At 39.1% G+C, this 12,692-nt stretch overlaps 2 protein-coding genes across 2 annotated transcripts in view; one reads left to right on the top strand and one right to left on the bottom strand.

Annotated features, from left to right (window-relative positions):
• LOC126390112 (uncharacterized) overlaps positions 1 to 12,692 on the top strand; it is a 261,242-nt gene that overhangs the window by 113,222 nt on the left and 135,328 nt on the right. The gene's annotated exons all lie outside the window — the stretch shown is intronic.
• Positions 4,261 to 5,981, bottom strand: LOC126389637 (G2/M phase-specific E3 ubiquitin-protein ligase-like). The gene is made up of 5 exons (XM_050043334.1): positions 5,912 to 5,981; positions 5,593 to 5,771; positions 5,314 to 5,486; positions 4,628 to 4,842; positions 4,261 to 4,502 (listed from the first exon to the last, which is right to left on the bottom strand). The coding sequence occupies exons 1-5, from the start codon at positions 5,979 to 5,981 to the stop codon at positions 4,261 to 4,263; spliced, it is 879 nt and encodes a 292-aa protein (XP_049899291.1).

The following is a 12,692-nucleotide window of genomic DNA, read 5'->3' as shown; positions in this document are numbered from 1 at the left end:
TCCTATCCTTAACACCTTCTGAATTCACCTGTCTTCGTTTCCCTTCGATGCCTGCAGCTAAACATTTCAACACCTGATTATGTCGCCATGTATATCGGCCTTGTGACAAGCTAACTTTACAGCCTGACAAAATATGCTTTAAAGTTGCGGTACGTGAACACAATGGGCATGATGGGTCCTCATTTACCCACAGTTTTAGGTTCTGGGGGGTTGGTAAGACATCGTATGTAGCCCCTACCAGGAATCTAATACGATTCTCCTCCATACTCCACAGGTCCCTCCAACTAAGCTTCCTCTTCTCTACACTTTCCCAATTCAACCACTGTCCCTGGGCCACTACCTTTGCACCCCTTACTATCTCTTCCTGTCTGCGTATCTGTTCTACAACCAGCTTTCTTTTATCTTTGAGGCCTGCTGTATTCCATACCGGTTTGCCTGAGCCAAGCCCCAGGCCTACAATCTCTTAGATATGGCAGAGGCCTGACTTAGCCTATTGGAATCCATTTTGTTTGAGGCCATGCGGCAAGGTGAGTGTGCCTGCTGATCCTGTAAGTCCAGTTAGCTCCTTTAACTTTAGCTTATAATTAATAATATTTAACTTATATTGTAGTTATGCTATGTAGTGTGTGAAATAGAGTATGGTGAATGTGACAGGAAAGCTAGTATCAACATTGCTTCTGCCTGGAGCTCGCATGTATGGAGCCTGGGTTTGGTTGAAGATGGCAGTGCTGTTTGGGCTGAGAAAGCCATGTGTAAGTAAGGAGGAAATCCAGGAAGAGGAAGGTTATTTAAGTGTGGGAGTGGCCTATTTGTAAAATGTATTTAGGAGCATGTGTGCAACACTATTCAGTAGTTCCCATTAACTTTGCTACATTTTTTATTGAATTTGTTGTCTTTGTAACTAAAACACGTACGTGTGTATCTCAGAGGAAGACGCACTCCTCTCTCTCTCTCTCATTTTTCAATTTAGGAGCATGCGCCCTATTAGCCCTGCAATCAGCGGAAAATATACTGTTTGTATACCTTGCAATTGTCATTCATACCTCAATCTCCGTTTAGCTGTACTGACTGATACATCCAGGATTTCAGCAATTTTTGCAATTACAAATCCACATGAAAGCAGGAATCTCAGGTGTTCTTCTGTGATTAGGTAGCTGGATCGTCCAAAATCACCTGTCCGGACCAATGGGGCTTGATATCCAGAGGTACCTAATGTTGCAAAAAGAGATTTAATGAGAAGATAGATATTAACTAATATGTATGCATGTCAGCCAGTATCCCGAAGATCACACTGAGACAGTCCATGTCTTCTAAAGGCTAATTTAAACCAACAGCAGACAGGATTGATAGTGCTCTCCTGATAAGGCCTATATTTTATTACACTCATACAGGTGGATTTGTGGAGGTGCATGGATATGAATTTTTTTAGTCGTATGAAATACAATGCATTTAAGCAACACTATGCAATTTTTAGATTATCTTTATGTTATATGAAGAATATTTAGCTTGAATGAATACTAATATCTCCTACGGATAGTCTGGCTCCAGTAATATCACAGACGTAATGGCAGGTGTTCCAGTTAATGTTTTAATAGGGAATAGTTTAAACTGGTTAAACAGATGAAATTAAGATAAAATATTAATCTAGACCTCAGAATTCATAATTTCAAGAATTTGATCATTAGAGATGGTTATGGTCAGGGATGCAGTAGAGGTTGGTGTCTGGCAATTCTAGTGACAGTGGCAGGATTTCTATCAGTTTGAGATTAAGTACTACCTGTGGGTCTCACACACGTTACAAGAGACTGCTTAACTTAAATGGATAATTGGCAGTCTTTCTGGGGAAAACCTGGTATTATTAGGAGAGATGGTATTCATTCCACTTTGGATGGAGCCGCTCTCATATCTAAGAACCTGGCCGAGTTTGTAGGCGGTCTTAAACCCTGATAACCCAGAGTTGGGATCAAGAAGCAGAGTCGCAGTTTAATACACCTCTCTGCACTCCTGTAAAATCACAGGCACTTTCACACTCATTTATATTAGTCAAACCTACCTCCTGAACATCAGTTAAGCATGTTGAAAACAAGTTCACATTTAAGTGTCTCGAAACTTGAAAGCCTTGACATCAGAATCAGAAATACTTTAATAATCAATTATCTGACATAATGCATGATGTAATCTCTAGCAGACATTACAACTATCCTGTCCACCCCAACCTCAAAACTTACTTCTTTAAAATAAGATCTAACTAGATGTTTGTAATAATCCTGGAATGTATGCATTTTTTTTCCTTTTCAAGTATGCTGCTAAGATATTTCATTTTCATTTATTCGTCACGTGCATTACAGTTCTCTGTCTTGTGTGTGAATTATTCCTTGCAAAGCACTTTGAACTGCATTTACCTGTACATAGTGTGACTGACAAGAGAGATAGCCAACTGTATGAATCAAAGAAAATACCTTCATCTTGAGTTGACAAAGCTGTTTGCACTAGTTGAATAAAACCAGTCACTAATGGAAGGAGTTCATCTGCATCATCCAATGGGAGAATCCTCCCTCTTGCCCATCTGATGCTCCTCTCAAGGGTCTCCAGTCTAAGGAATTAACAAAATGGGACATTTCTGAAAAAGTAATCTTAATTACATTAAATGTTGCATTCCCATCCAACTAAAAAATATGGCATTTTAGAATCTTTATATCCACTTGAACACAACTGCATGGAGCATGACTGAGTATAACCTCAAACTCTTTCATTGCAAGCACCTATAGGTTGTACAAGTGCCTCACATCTCTACATGGCTGGTTTGCACATTTATCACCGATTTGTGTCAGCTGTAAAGTGACCGGGATTGGGTGCTAGCGATCTTGCAGTGGGTGCAGGTAACGTGCAGATTAAAACTACCAATAAACATCTTGAACAATTGTTATAAAGCCCTGGATCATTGGGACTATTTTGCTGCAGTTCCTCCCTGTTATTACTACCAGAACTGCTACTGCCATTACTAACTTTCTACAAGCCAGCTGTCCTTGTCATGTTAATTTCACTCAAGTTTTGTGTTCATGACCTGTTGACCATTGACACGGAGGACAATACATGTAAGCGATCAGTTCGGACCGGCCGAAGCTAGGCCACTGACCAGTCACAAAAACTCACCTCTACATATGCGCCGCATATCCTTAATTAAAAACATCAGTAGGGTTACTTCGTCTAAAAAGCGTAACCTTATGATAAAGCACGTAGTAACATATCTTTTTAATAAAGGGGGTTGGCCCAGTTAGGGAATAATTTTGCTGGCAGGATTTACTGTAATTGTAGCGGGTGCAGAATGAAGACACACTGGCTCAGTCTGTTGCTACACATTTAATGTTATTTTTCTGCAACATGCAATAATGTACAAATGTAATTCGTGATTAACGACTTTTTGACCATTAAACATGTGCTCAGCCGCATGGAGAATATTCAGAATTTGCGACAATACCAGGTCAAACAACCTGTGTTAGCTTGCTAATAGCATGAATTTATTCTTGGAGTCTTAACGTAAAGTACTATTACCTTATAAGTACTGGTCGCAGGACATCACTGGAAACATTATCCGTGAGGAAAAGTCTGGAACTTTCTGCATATGTAGCTTTACAATGATCTAGAAAAGTTGAAAGAGCCATGACCTTCGTTCCTTGTATCCCGCTCGCATGTATTGTTTTTCCAGACCCTACGGAAGCCTGTTGCATTGCAATTTTAACTCACAGCAACTTGACACACCGCCACCTACTGGCCAAATTATTTATTTTTATTAGAGCTGTGTCAGGCAGACTCAAGCATAGTAGCACAAACTGTGCTACTCAAAAGGACATTTTTATAAACATTGGGATAAAAGCATATTTCCCTAAAAACACAAGTTTTCCATATTCTGATCTGTGCAGCAGTTAATTATAGGGGATACAGTTTCAAACAGCACTGCTCAAATTCTGTAACACATGTAAATACAGCTTTTTTAATTAAGAGACCTTTAACATTGTGTTAGGTCATCAACTACAGACCTATAAAGTAGACATAATCTAAATTCTAATTAGGAGAGTTCCAGAAACAATAGCAGGTCCATGTGCCCACCAGCTAAAGCTTGAAAACTACTTGATGTCCTACTATAGTGACTCTTTAGTTACTTGTAATAGCATACACATCAAATACTATCAGAAAGAAACAGGTTCAAATCATATTCAATTAATGAACAAAAACAGCCATCATTAAATCATGTCAGTGACTTTAAGCCAGACCAAAAGTGGGAGCTTGAATAATGCCCTCACACATGAACTTGGTGAACTGTACATAATTGTCATGGATAGGCAGTCTCAAATTTACAAGGCAGGTGTTGGCTTCAGGGTACTTCCGCCCTGTCTCGTGAATGAAAGTCAGCGTTGGGTGAGGGGAAAAACCAAGAGCTGGCACTCTGTCGGCTCCAGAGGCAAACACCAGGATTTGTTCCATTGTGATCTCAAACACACCATCTGTAAAATTGTACAGTCATACAATAATTAACAGCTGATAAGCAGGATTATGTCGGCAAAAGTCAGAGTAGCTCAAATGAAATCTCAATACTCAGCACAATCGTTACAGTGAATCATTCATTTACCTTCAATATCAAGTAAGAAGTCTCTCCAGTACCCTTCCACTCTCTTCTCTTTTCGCCACTGGTTGCTTTCAGGATGGGACAGCGTTGCTTTGAACAGGGAGATCAAGTCTGTAGCCTTTAAAGGCCTCTCTGATGAAGTAAACACCTCCTTGAAGATGCTGGGGTTAATCTTCATCAGGTCCAGGAGACCAAGTGTGCCCAGTCCTTCAGCAAGTCTGTAAAGAACAAATACAATTAAAGAGATCAATACACACGAAAAACAACACAAGTGAGATATAAGACAGCATGTTCAGAGAAAAGCACGTTAGCCCAACACACCCATGTTATGATAACTAAGCAATTGCCATAGGTGAAGTGAATCAGGAGTGGCACACAATTGATCGTCATTACCCAGTTAAGTATCCTTTAACAAAGACAGGCCCAACACATTGTGAACAGTCAAACTTTGGCCCCAAACAGAAGCAAGTGCACTATATTAGACAACAGTATGTGGCACCATGAAGATTTGTTTTTCCAGAAATAAGTATTTTCCAGCTCACCCAAGCATTTTCCTCAAAATGTAAGTAAAATGTGGTCCAACCGCTGTAGCACTGTCATGAACAAAATTAAGGATTTAAAACTGAACAAAATTTACAATTTATAGACACCATTACAGATGAAGTGTGGGACTATACTCAAATACTCACTGTTGCAAGGCTTCCTTTGTCCTTCCTTCCACGTAGAAACTTGTGGCAGCCTGAACCAACTGGTCCCGTCCCTCCATGGTGGTGATATGCCTCAGGGACCCCATCAAGGACAGGCTCTCCGCAGCTTCCTCAATGGCAGCTCTAGCCGCTGTAATATCAACTGCCTCACTGATCTTTAAGACATCATCAACAGTTCATTAGTAGAAGCAGGCCTTTGAGATACTTCAAGTGTAAAATAAAGTAAAATAAATACAGCAAGTAAGGACAAAATTGACATACCTTATTGAGTTTCAACTGCAAATCCTGATCTTCTACTTCTTTGAGAGTGGGTGGTGATGTAGGTGTAGAGCAAAGGTTTTGGTAGAGCCTCTCAGAAAAAAAAGAAGGTGACACTCCTCCATGCACCAGTGCGACAGCCATCATCACTCCATATGTTTTGTAGAGACCTCTGTGTAATGCTGCAAAAATGGAAATGAGATTTTCCAGTTGGCAAATATCTGCAGGATAAGGCTTTTTCAACAAACTCAAAGCTAAAATTTCAACAAATGCAGGAATATCAATTAGGTGAGTTAGATAAGTGCCATATGTGGGTACAAACCATGGCTGTCCAGGGACAGGTTCTTGCTGTTCTGTGGCCCTGTAAATAGGGTGCTGTCTTTGAGAGCCATCATAAGCAGTCGGAAAAACTCCCGTGTAGGGCCCCCCTCGTCCACTGAACCCTCTGCTTGCATGAAGTCATCCATAAATATGACACTTAATTTGGATTCTGGATTGAAACTCCTCCTTGCAAAGGCTCGGATGGCACCATCCATTATGTTTTTCTCTGCATACATTTATCATATTACAGCTGGGCGTCTCTCCAATCCAGACCTTTGATGCTAGAGTGGTCAGTAAGGTTTTCAGATCTGATCTGGAACAACACACAACAGTAACCAGTTATGTCATCCATGAGCTGTGAAGGCTGATGGAACCATTTTGCAGGTGGGGTTTTGCAACATCCAAAACAGTTGCATTAATATAATATATTTAATCTGTATAAAGCACTCTATTGGCCTGCTGGCCATGGCTCATTTAATACATACAGTAAATTATTAATAGTAAAGTAGGAAACTACTACTTACTCGTTAGTGTCATTAACATGACTCAAATTCAGGAAGCCAGCAGTTGTATCCAAGGGCACGGATGAGATGTTTTGAGGACTGTCATCTTCTTCGGGAACCAGAGTGTCCTGGCAAAGAACAAAAATTCAAAACCTGAGTAAACTCAATTACCATTAAATAATGACGTTTTAAATTAAATAGTAATACAGGAGTCTCACAGTAATGTCCGTGTCCATTACGTCATCCCAGGTTACAAAAACTGTGCAGGATTCATTGATATGATCAATTATTCTGCCCATTGTTGTACTTCTTATTGGTGATGCCCTGGCTCTCTGAATAGAGAAGACCTCTGTTGCCATGTCATCTGAGCCGACAAAGTCAAATAGGTGCTTCAAAAAAACAAAACAAAAAAAATATATATATTAATGCTGAGCCGACATAATCTCCTTGTTTAAAGTTCTTAAACAATTAGAGAAAAAAGTGTACATTGACAGTGTTTGCATATAATTTAAGGGATTTTTGTAAATTAGCAATAATGCACCAGGAGGTATCTGATATCTAAACACAATTTGAGTACCTGAATTGGCTGCATGAGGAGAAATCTCCTCCTTACAACATGGCCATCCGGATATTTCACTTGCAGTGGAATGCCATCCTGCGGCTCGGCTTGGTCGCTCAAATTAAGCCGCCTTCTTTCCAAAGCCTGTCAAAAGAGAACAAGAAATAAAATAAATCCGTCTATGCTTGGTTCAATTAAAAAACAAAATTAGTGACACCTTGCCTCTTTGCGTTTTCACACACAACTGTGCTTACCCTTTCTTGGTCAGTCTGCAGACTTTCAAGGTATTCCTCATCTTGTCTTGCACGAAGTGCACGCCACTCATGTAAATCCTATTGGGCAACATTAAGAAATATAAAAACATTAAATCTATTTATGATTGACATTGACTTATATTCAAAGTCCCTCTTATGAAACTCATAAAAGACAAAAGCTTACATCAGCAAAATCTGCTACTTCCACTACATCATCTGCTACTTCCACTATCTCTGTGTCATGAGATTCCTGTACAACCTGTAAAACAATAAATGTGATATATCAATGTCAACAATTGATTGTCTTAAAGTGCAAGTCCAGCGTAAATGGACCCCATGGTCTTTTTCGGCATGAAAATACATCAAATAAGCCATCGAGACAATTTTTTTCGTTTGTCAACCATTAAGGGAGAAATCCCTGAAACACGCCAACAGCCAGACATGGCTAACAATGATTAGCTTGGGGCGGTGTACTGAACGTATCCAAAACGGCGTTCAATACTTTCCTCCTTGAACTGAACTCCAGTGCATCGACTTGTATGGACTGCCTGTCAATACAGACCTAGCCTACTGCTAAGGCTTGTAAAACAGCATTTTTTTAAATAAACTCCTACGCCGGACTTACACTTTAACACTTCAAAAATGTTGATGTTGGGTAATAATTGTCATAGATAAATGTTCATTAGATAATGCTAAAAGTGCTGATAAATGTACTTACTTCCCTCTCGATTGTATGAGGCCTCTCTGGGGAGTTATGTAAAGCATGGACCACCTGTACATCCTTCAAAATACCAGGACAACACCCCATTTTTGGCAAGTTATACAATATATATGTGAAGTATAAAATAAGCCTAGAAACAGCTTTAAAAGGCAGGCTTGGTAATGTAGAAAATCTAGGAAGATGCATCTCCCCGGGGCTCCATCTAACCCCTCCCCCTGCCCTTTGGGTCCCCCCCCCCCAATATACACAAAAAGTCTATATTGGACATGGTTACCAACACTGCCTTTAAAATGGAGTTTACACAGGTATTGATAAAAAGGTGCCTACATCATCTTGGTCCAGGCTTTGGCAAGAGGCCAAGACTTCTACTGCATCCTAAAGAGACCAAAATAATGTACTGGTCATTTGAATGTTAACACCTACAATATACTGCTAAAATGTTGCTTGTCAGATCTGTAGGGTGGTAAAAAATATTCTTACATTACACCCATCTTGCTGTTCTCCGACCTGCTCTGCCAGACTCTCCTTTAAAAAGTATGGAGTAAATGTTCAGTTATTCATCAATAGGAATCATCAAGTCCACATGAACAGGTCAACCCAAAACAGTGACAATTAGATTTACACATTAAAAAATTCATTTTACAATTAAACAGGTAATTTAGCTCAAGGTATGGTCAATGTACAGTACTTTTGGGAGTATATATAAAGCTGATCGAGTAAGCTCTCTGCTGGCTTTCAGCACAGATGGTGACAGTGGAGAAACTTGAAGTCTTGTAATTTTTTTATGACAATCTACCCTTGCCAACTCAAAATCCGTGCTGCCCACTCTCGGAAACGCATTTCTGAGGACAGCATGGAACTCCTCCGCTGACAAGGACACTGGCACCTTTATTTTTCTCAAAGCTTCCGCTACAATGCAAATTGCATAAAATAAAATCACTACAAACAAGTAATTTGTGCAAAATTCTCTTACAGGAACATATAATGTAGCCTATGCATAATTAAACATCTTGTAACATACCTTTTGGTGGGTGGAATGTTTCCATATCAGGATGGAGGAGGAGACCAACTCTGAAAGTGGCAAGTCTTGTTTGCCCCCTCCTCCTTGGCCCTCTACTGGGGGCATCATTTTCCCTGAAAATCCGCAACCTGAAAAAGTGACAGAAAATGTGCAGACTGTGAAGCAAAGCCAAAAGCCTAATTAGCCAAAGTCTCCTAAAAGAATAAATTGTAATCAAAACGGAGTAGATAACCTAGACATAAAATACTGGGTAACCGTTTTAGAAACCTCTTTAAGAGACTGTAGTAAATGTAGGCCTACTGTCAAACTGTTATTTCACTGCCATCAATATACATTTAAAACCGAGCTGCTGAAACGGCGTGAGTCAAGTCCTCCATTTTATAAAACCTTAAATGGCTGAAATCTTTCTATCCAACGTCGTTTCCAAACATGCCATTTTTGCAAAGTTAGCTTGCTAAATAGGGTAATGTTAGCCAACACTACAGCGCACACTTCAACCATGGATGCATTAATGTTACAAGAATCCCAACTTGTCTCCGCAATAAAATGTTCAAATTCACGTAGACAACGACACGGAGTATTTTATTAACATCACTTAAACATGACTTACTTAAATTACTCCGTCAATGGTTTATTATGGTTAGCTTAAAGAGACACAACATCAATAATGTTACAAAACCGACGCAAACTTCAACCTTGTGAACATCACTTGGAGTCCTTTACAGATAACTTAAAGTACTTACCTTTCTACAAGACTCTCGGAAGAACTCGGCTGCTCCTGTCTGTTCTGAATTCGTTCAGTTACACCATTAAATCTGTTTCTCATAGCAGTGATGTAATCTCGACCTCTACTCGACATAATGCACCGTCCGCCACCAACAGAGTGCTGAAGCATCCAGTCCCGGCTTCTCTTAGTATGTCCATTAGCCACGGCCAGGTGCCTGCAAATGAGTGGGGGAGGGGAAGCAGCGTTGTGATTGGCTGCAGTTTAACAAGCAATTATACGCAGCCTGCAACTGACTTGCACCTCTTGCTCTTGAGTCAAGCCTGTTTCTTGTTTTGTTTTTTTCAATTTAGAAATCTTTATTTTAGTTTATGAACAAGCAGACAATCGGCAAAATAGATATTCATACAAATAATACAACATATATAAAATAATTAATTAAGAATATGTAAAATATCTTGATTGGACATATGAATTCCTTTGAATATGATAAATACAGAGACTGTACTGTACTGTGTCAAAAGATTCTGCAAAAATAAATGACAAAAATCGATCAGTTTGTTGGTCTTCAGTGGCATCTAAATTTAATTTAGGGCTATATAACCAGCATTATCACTGATAATGGGGCTTGTTAAAACCTAAACAGACCTCTTCTTGTTCAGAGATTAGTCACTCATCAGACATAATTAGGTACACAGGTGTTATTTACCCATTTTAATGAAATGTATACCCTTCTAAAGACCTTCAGGATTAGAATGGGTCAGGGGTCAAGTGTAAATAGCTAGATTGCGGGGCAAAGGCTAATTTTCACCTCCGTGTAAATAGACACTCCGTTGTTTAAAACACATTATAACATTTAAGTAAACACAAGATACGCATTTTTTTGTAACATAGATCGGCCAAGACCGTAATTTTGACCGTTTTCAAATGTATATGTGCAATAACTTTGTTGAATGAAAAAATGCAATACTGCCCTTACATGACTTTTCCTAAAAGTGTCTGAATTTTAACTTTTAATAGTTTTTATATAAATTACACAAAAGACAAAGAAAACATGATATGTTATACCTATTCCGGCCATAAGCGGTCATATTGACCGCACATCATTTCGCAGAAATGATGTGACTCTGACTGTGTACCAGGGAAAGCTGAGGAAGAATGTCTGCATCCTGAGCACCTGCACACAGGTGTGGGCACCTTTAGTGGGGCAAAGGCAAAACGAGTGTCTGTGATGTACTACAACAACACCAAGTACGGCGTGGACGTCCAAAGGCGGAGGAAGATGGCCAGTTGCGGTCTTCTATAACACCCTCGACCTGGCTGGGATCAGTGCCCGCATCTTATTTAAGGAGCACCAGCAGCAGGAGAGCCCGGAGGAAAGTCCTGCAGCAGCTGTCAGAGGAGCTGAGGGCAGAATACATGGAGGGGAAAGCGGCCGCGGCAGTCGGCACAAGCTGGGCAGCAGCAGAAGCAACCACCGCAGCAGCAGCAGACACGGACACGGAGGCAGTGCCGGTCCAAAAGAGCTGCAAACAGAACCAAACGTCGGACACTTGAAATGCTACAAGCCCGTGTGTGGTAACTGTGAGGAGAGCGGAGGTAATCTGTGACCATTGATCAAAACGGCTCTTTTTTTTTTGTATTAGATCAGCTCGTTTCCAGCTTTTTCGATTATTATTATTTTTCAATATATGTTATTAAGTATTAAAATAAATTGTTTCATAATTAAAGAAGTTACTTTTAATTTTGATTTTCTTGTTCTGAGATTTCTCTATTAAAATCATGTGTAAAATGCAATAATTAGGGTTTACTATGTGCGATGATGATAGTGTTGGGATTCCGGCCATTCTAGTGTTTCTTTCTAGAACCACACACATAATTTATGTCTGCCTGGAAATAGTCATGCAGAAAATAAGGGACTTGAATGTTTTCAACTGTGCATTACAGATGCTCCACAATGATCGCACCAACAAGTAACCTGGATTGTTCCTGAGTAGCCTATTATACACTTAATATAGAATAGAATAGAATTACTTTATTGATTGCAGTATGGGAAATTATTTTGTCCCAGCAGCAATGGGTCCGCAAAAAAAACAACAAAAAAAAAACAAAACACTCTGTATAACATAAATAGAAAGCAAGATATACAAATGTATATATACAGTGCAAATAAAATAAAAAAAAATGTAAATGATATAATATAATATCAACCAGAATTAATTTTATGGCTTCTTTTCTGACTGTTTTTATTCTGATTTAGCAATGTGACAGACTTAAAATGGCTTACTGACCATATGAAAAGGCTGGGACTGATGTGATTCCACTGCAAACGGCTCAAGACTCCACGGCAGGAAACAAATCACAGACAGTTGAATATTTTAAATGAATGAATATTATGAATATTATAAATGTGTATTATTTTCTTTTGACCATAGCACCAACATTAAATCTGGACATTCTTATCAACCTATATTTTACCATTTAATCAGAACTAAGAGTGAGTAAGGTAAGGTATGCCCCCTGCTGGTCATATATTAAATTAAAATGCTCAAAGAGTAAAGTTCCATGTTTTCCAAATACAGATATTCATTGAGTACCATTGCAGTTACTATTTCCATAAAAAAAATGTTAATGTTTTTATTGATATTAAATTAACGTTTGATGAATGGTGTTAAAGCTAGAATGCCCACTATAGTGGAGCAAAATGAGACAATTTTATCCTGATAAAGATAATTTATAATTTAATAACTAATGTTGGTAATAACTAATAAAGTTCTAAAACTGCAACCCAAATGTTTTATTTTTATAAGCTACACAATAAAGGAAGACAATGGCAAAGAACTAAGAGGTTTCTTATCATGTTAAATAGAGGGTGGAAACTCCCCCAGGCTTACATAAATGGTTTAACCCAACAGCTCAGGAGCCGATGGGGACTCAAGACTCTCACCCGTTTCAAACTGGACAAGTGGCCAAAGGGCTCACAATCACGTGAAATTAACG

The sequence above is a fragment of the Epinephelus moara genome, chromosome 5 (assembly GCF_006386435.1).
Source record: "Epinephelus moara isolate mb chromosome 5, YSFRI_EMoa_1.0, whole genome shotgun sequence".
In the NCBI taxonomy this organism is placed as follows: Eukaryota; Metazoa; Chordata; class Actinopteri; order Perciformes; family Serranidae; genus Epinephelus; species Epinephelus moara.
The sequence above is the reverse complement of the archived record's forward strand: the minus strand, read 5'-3'. Positions and strand labels throughout refer to the sequence as shown.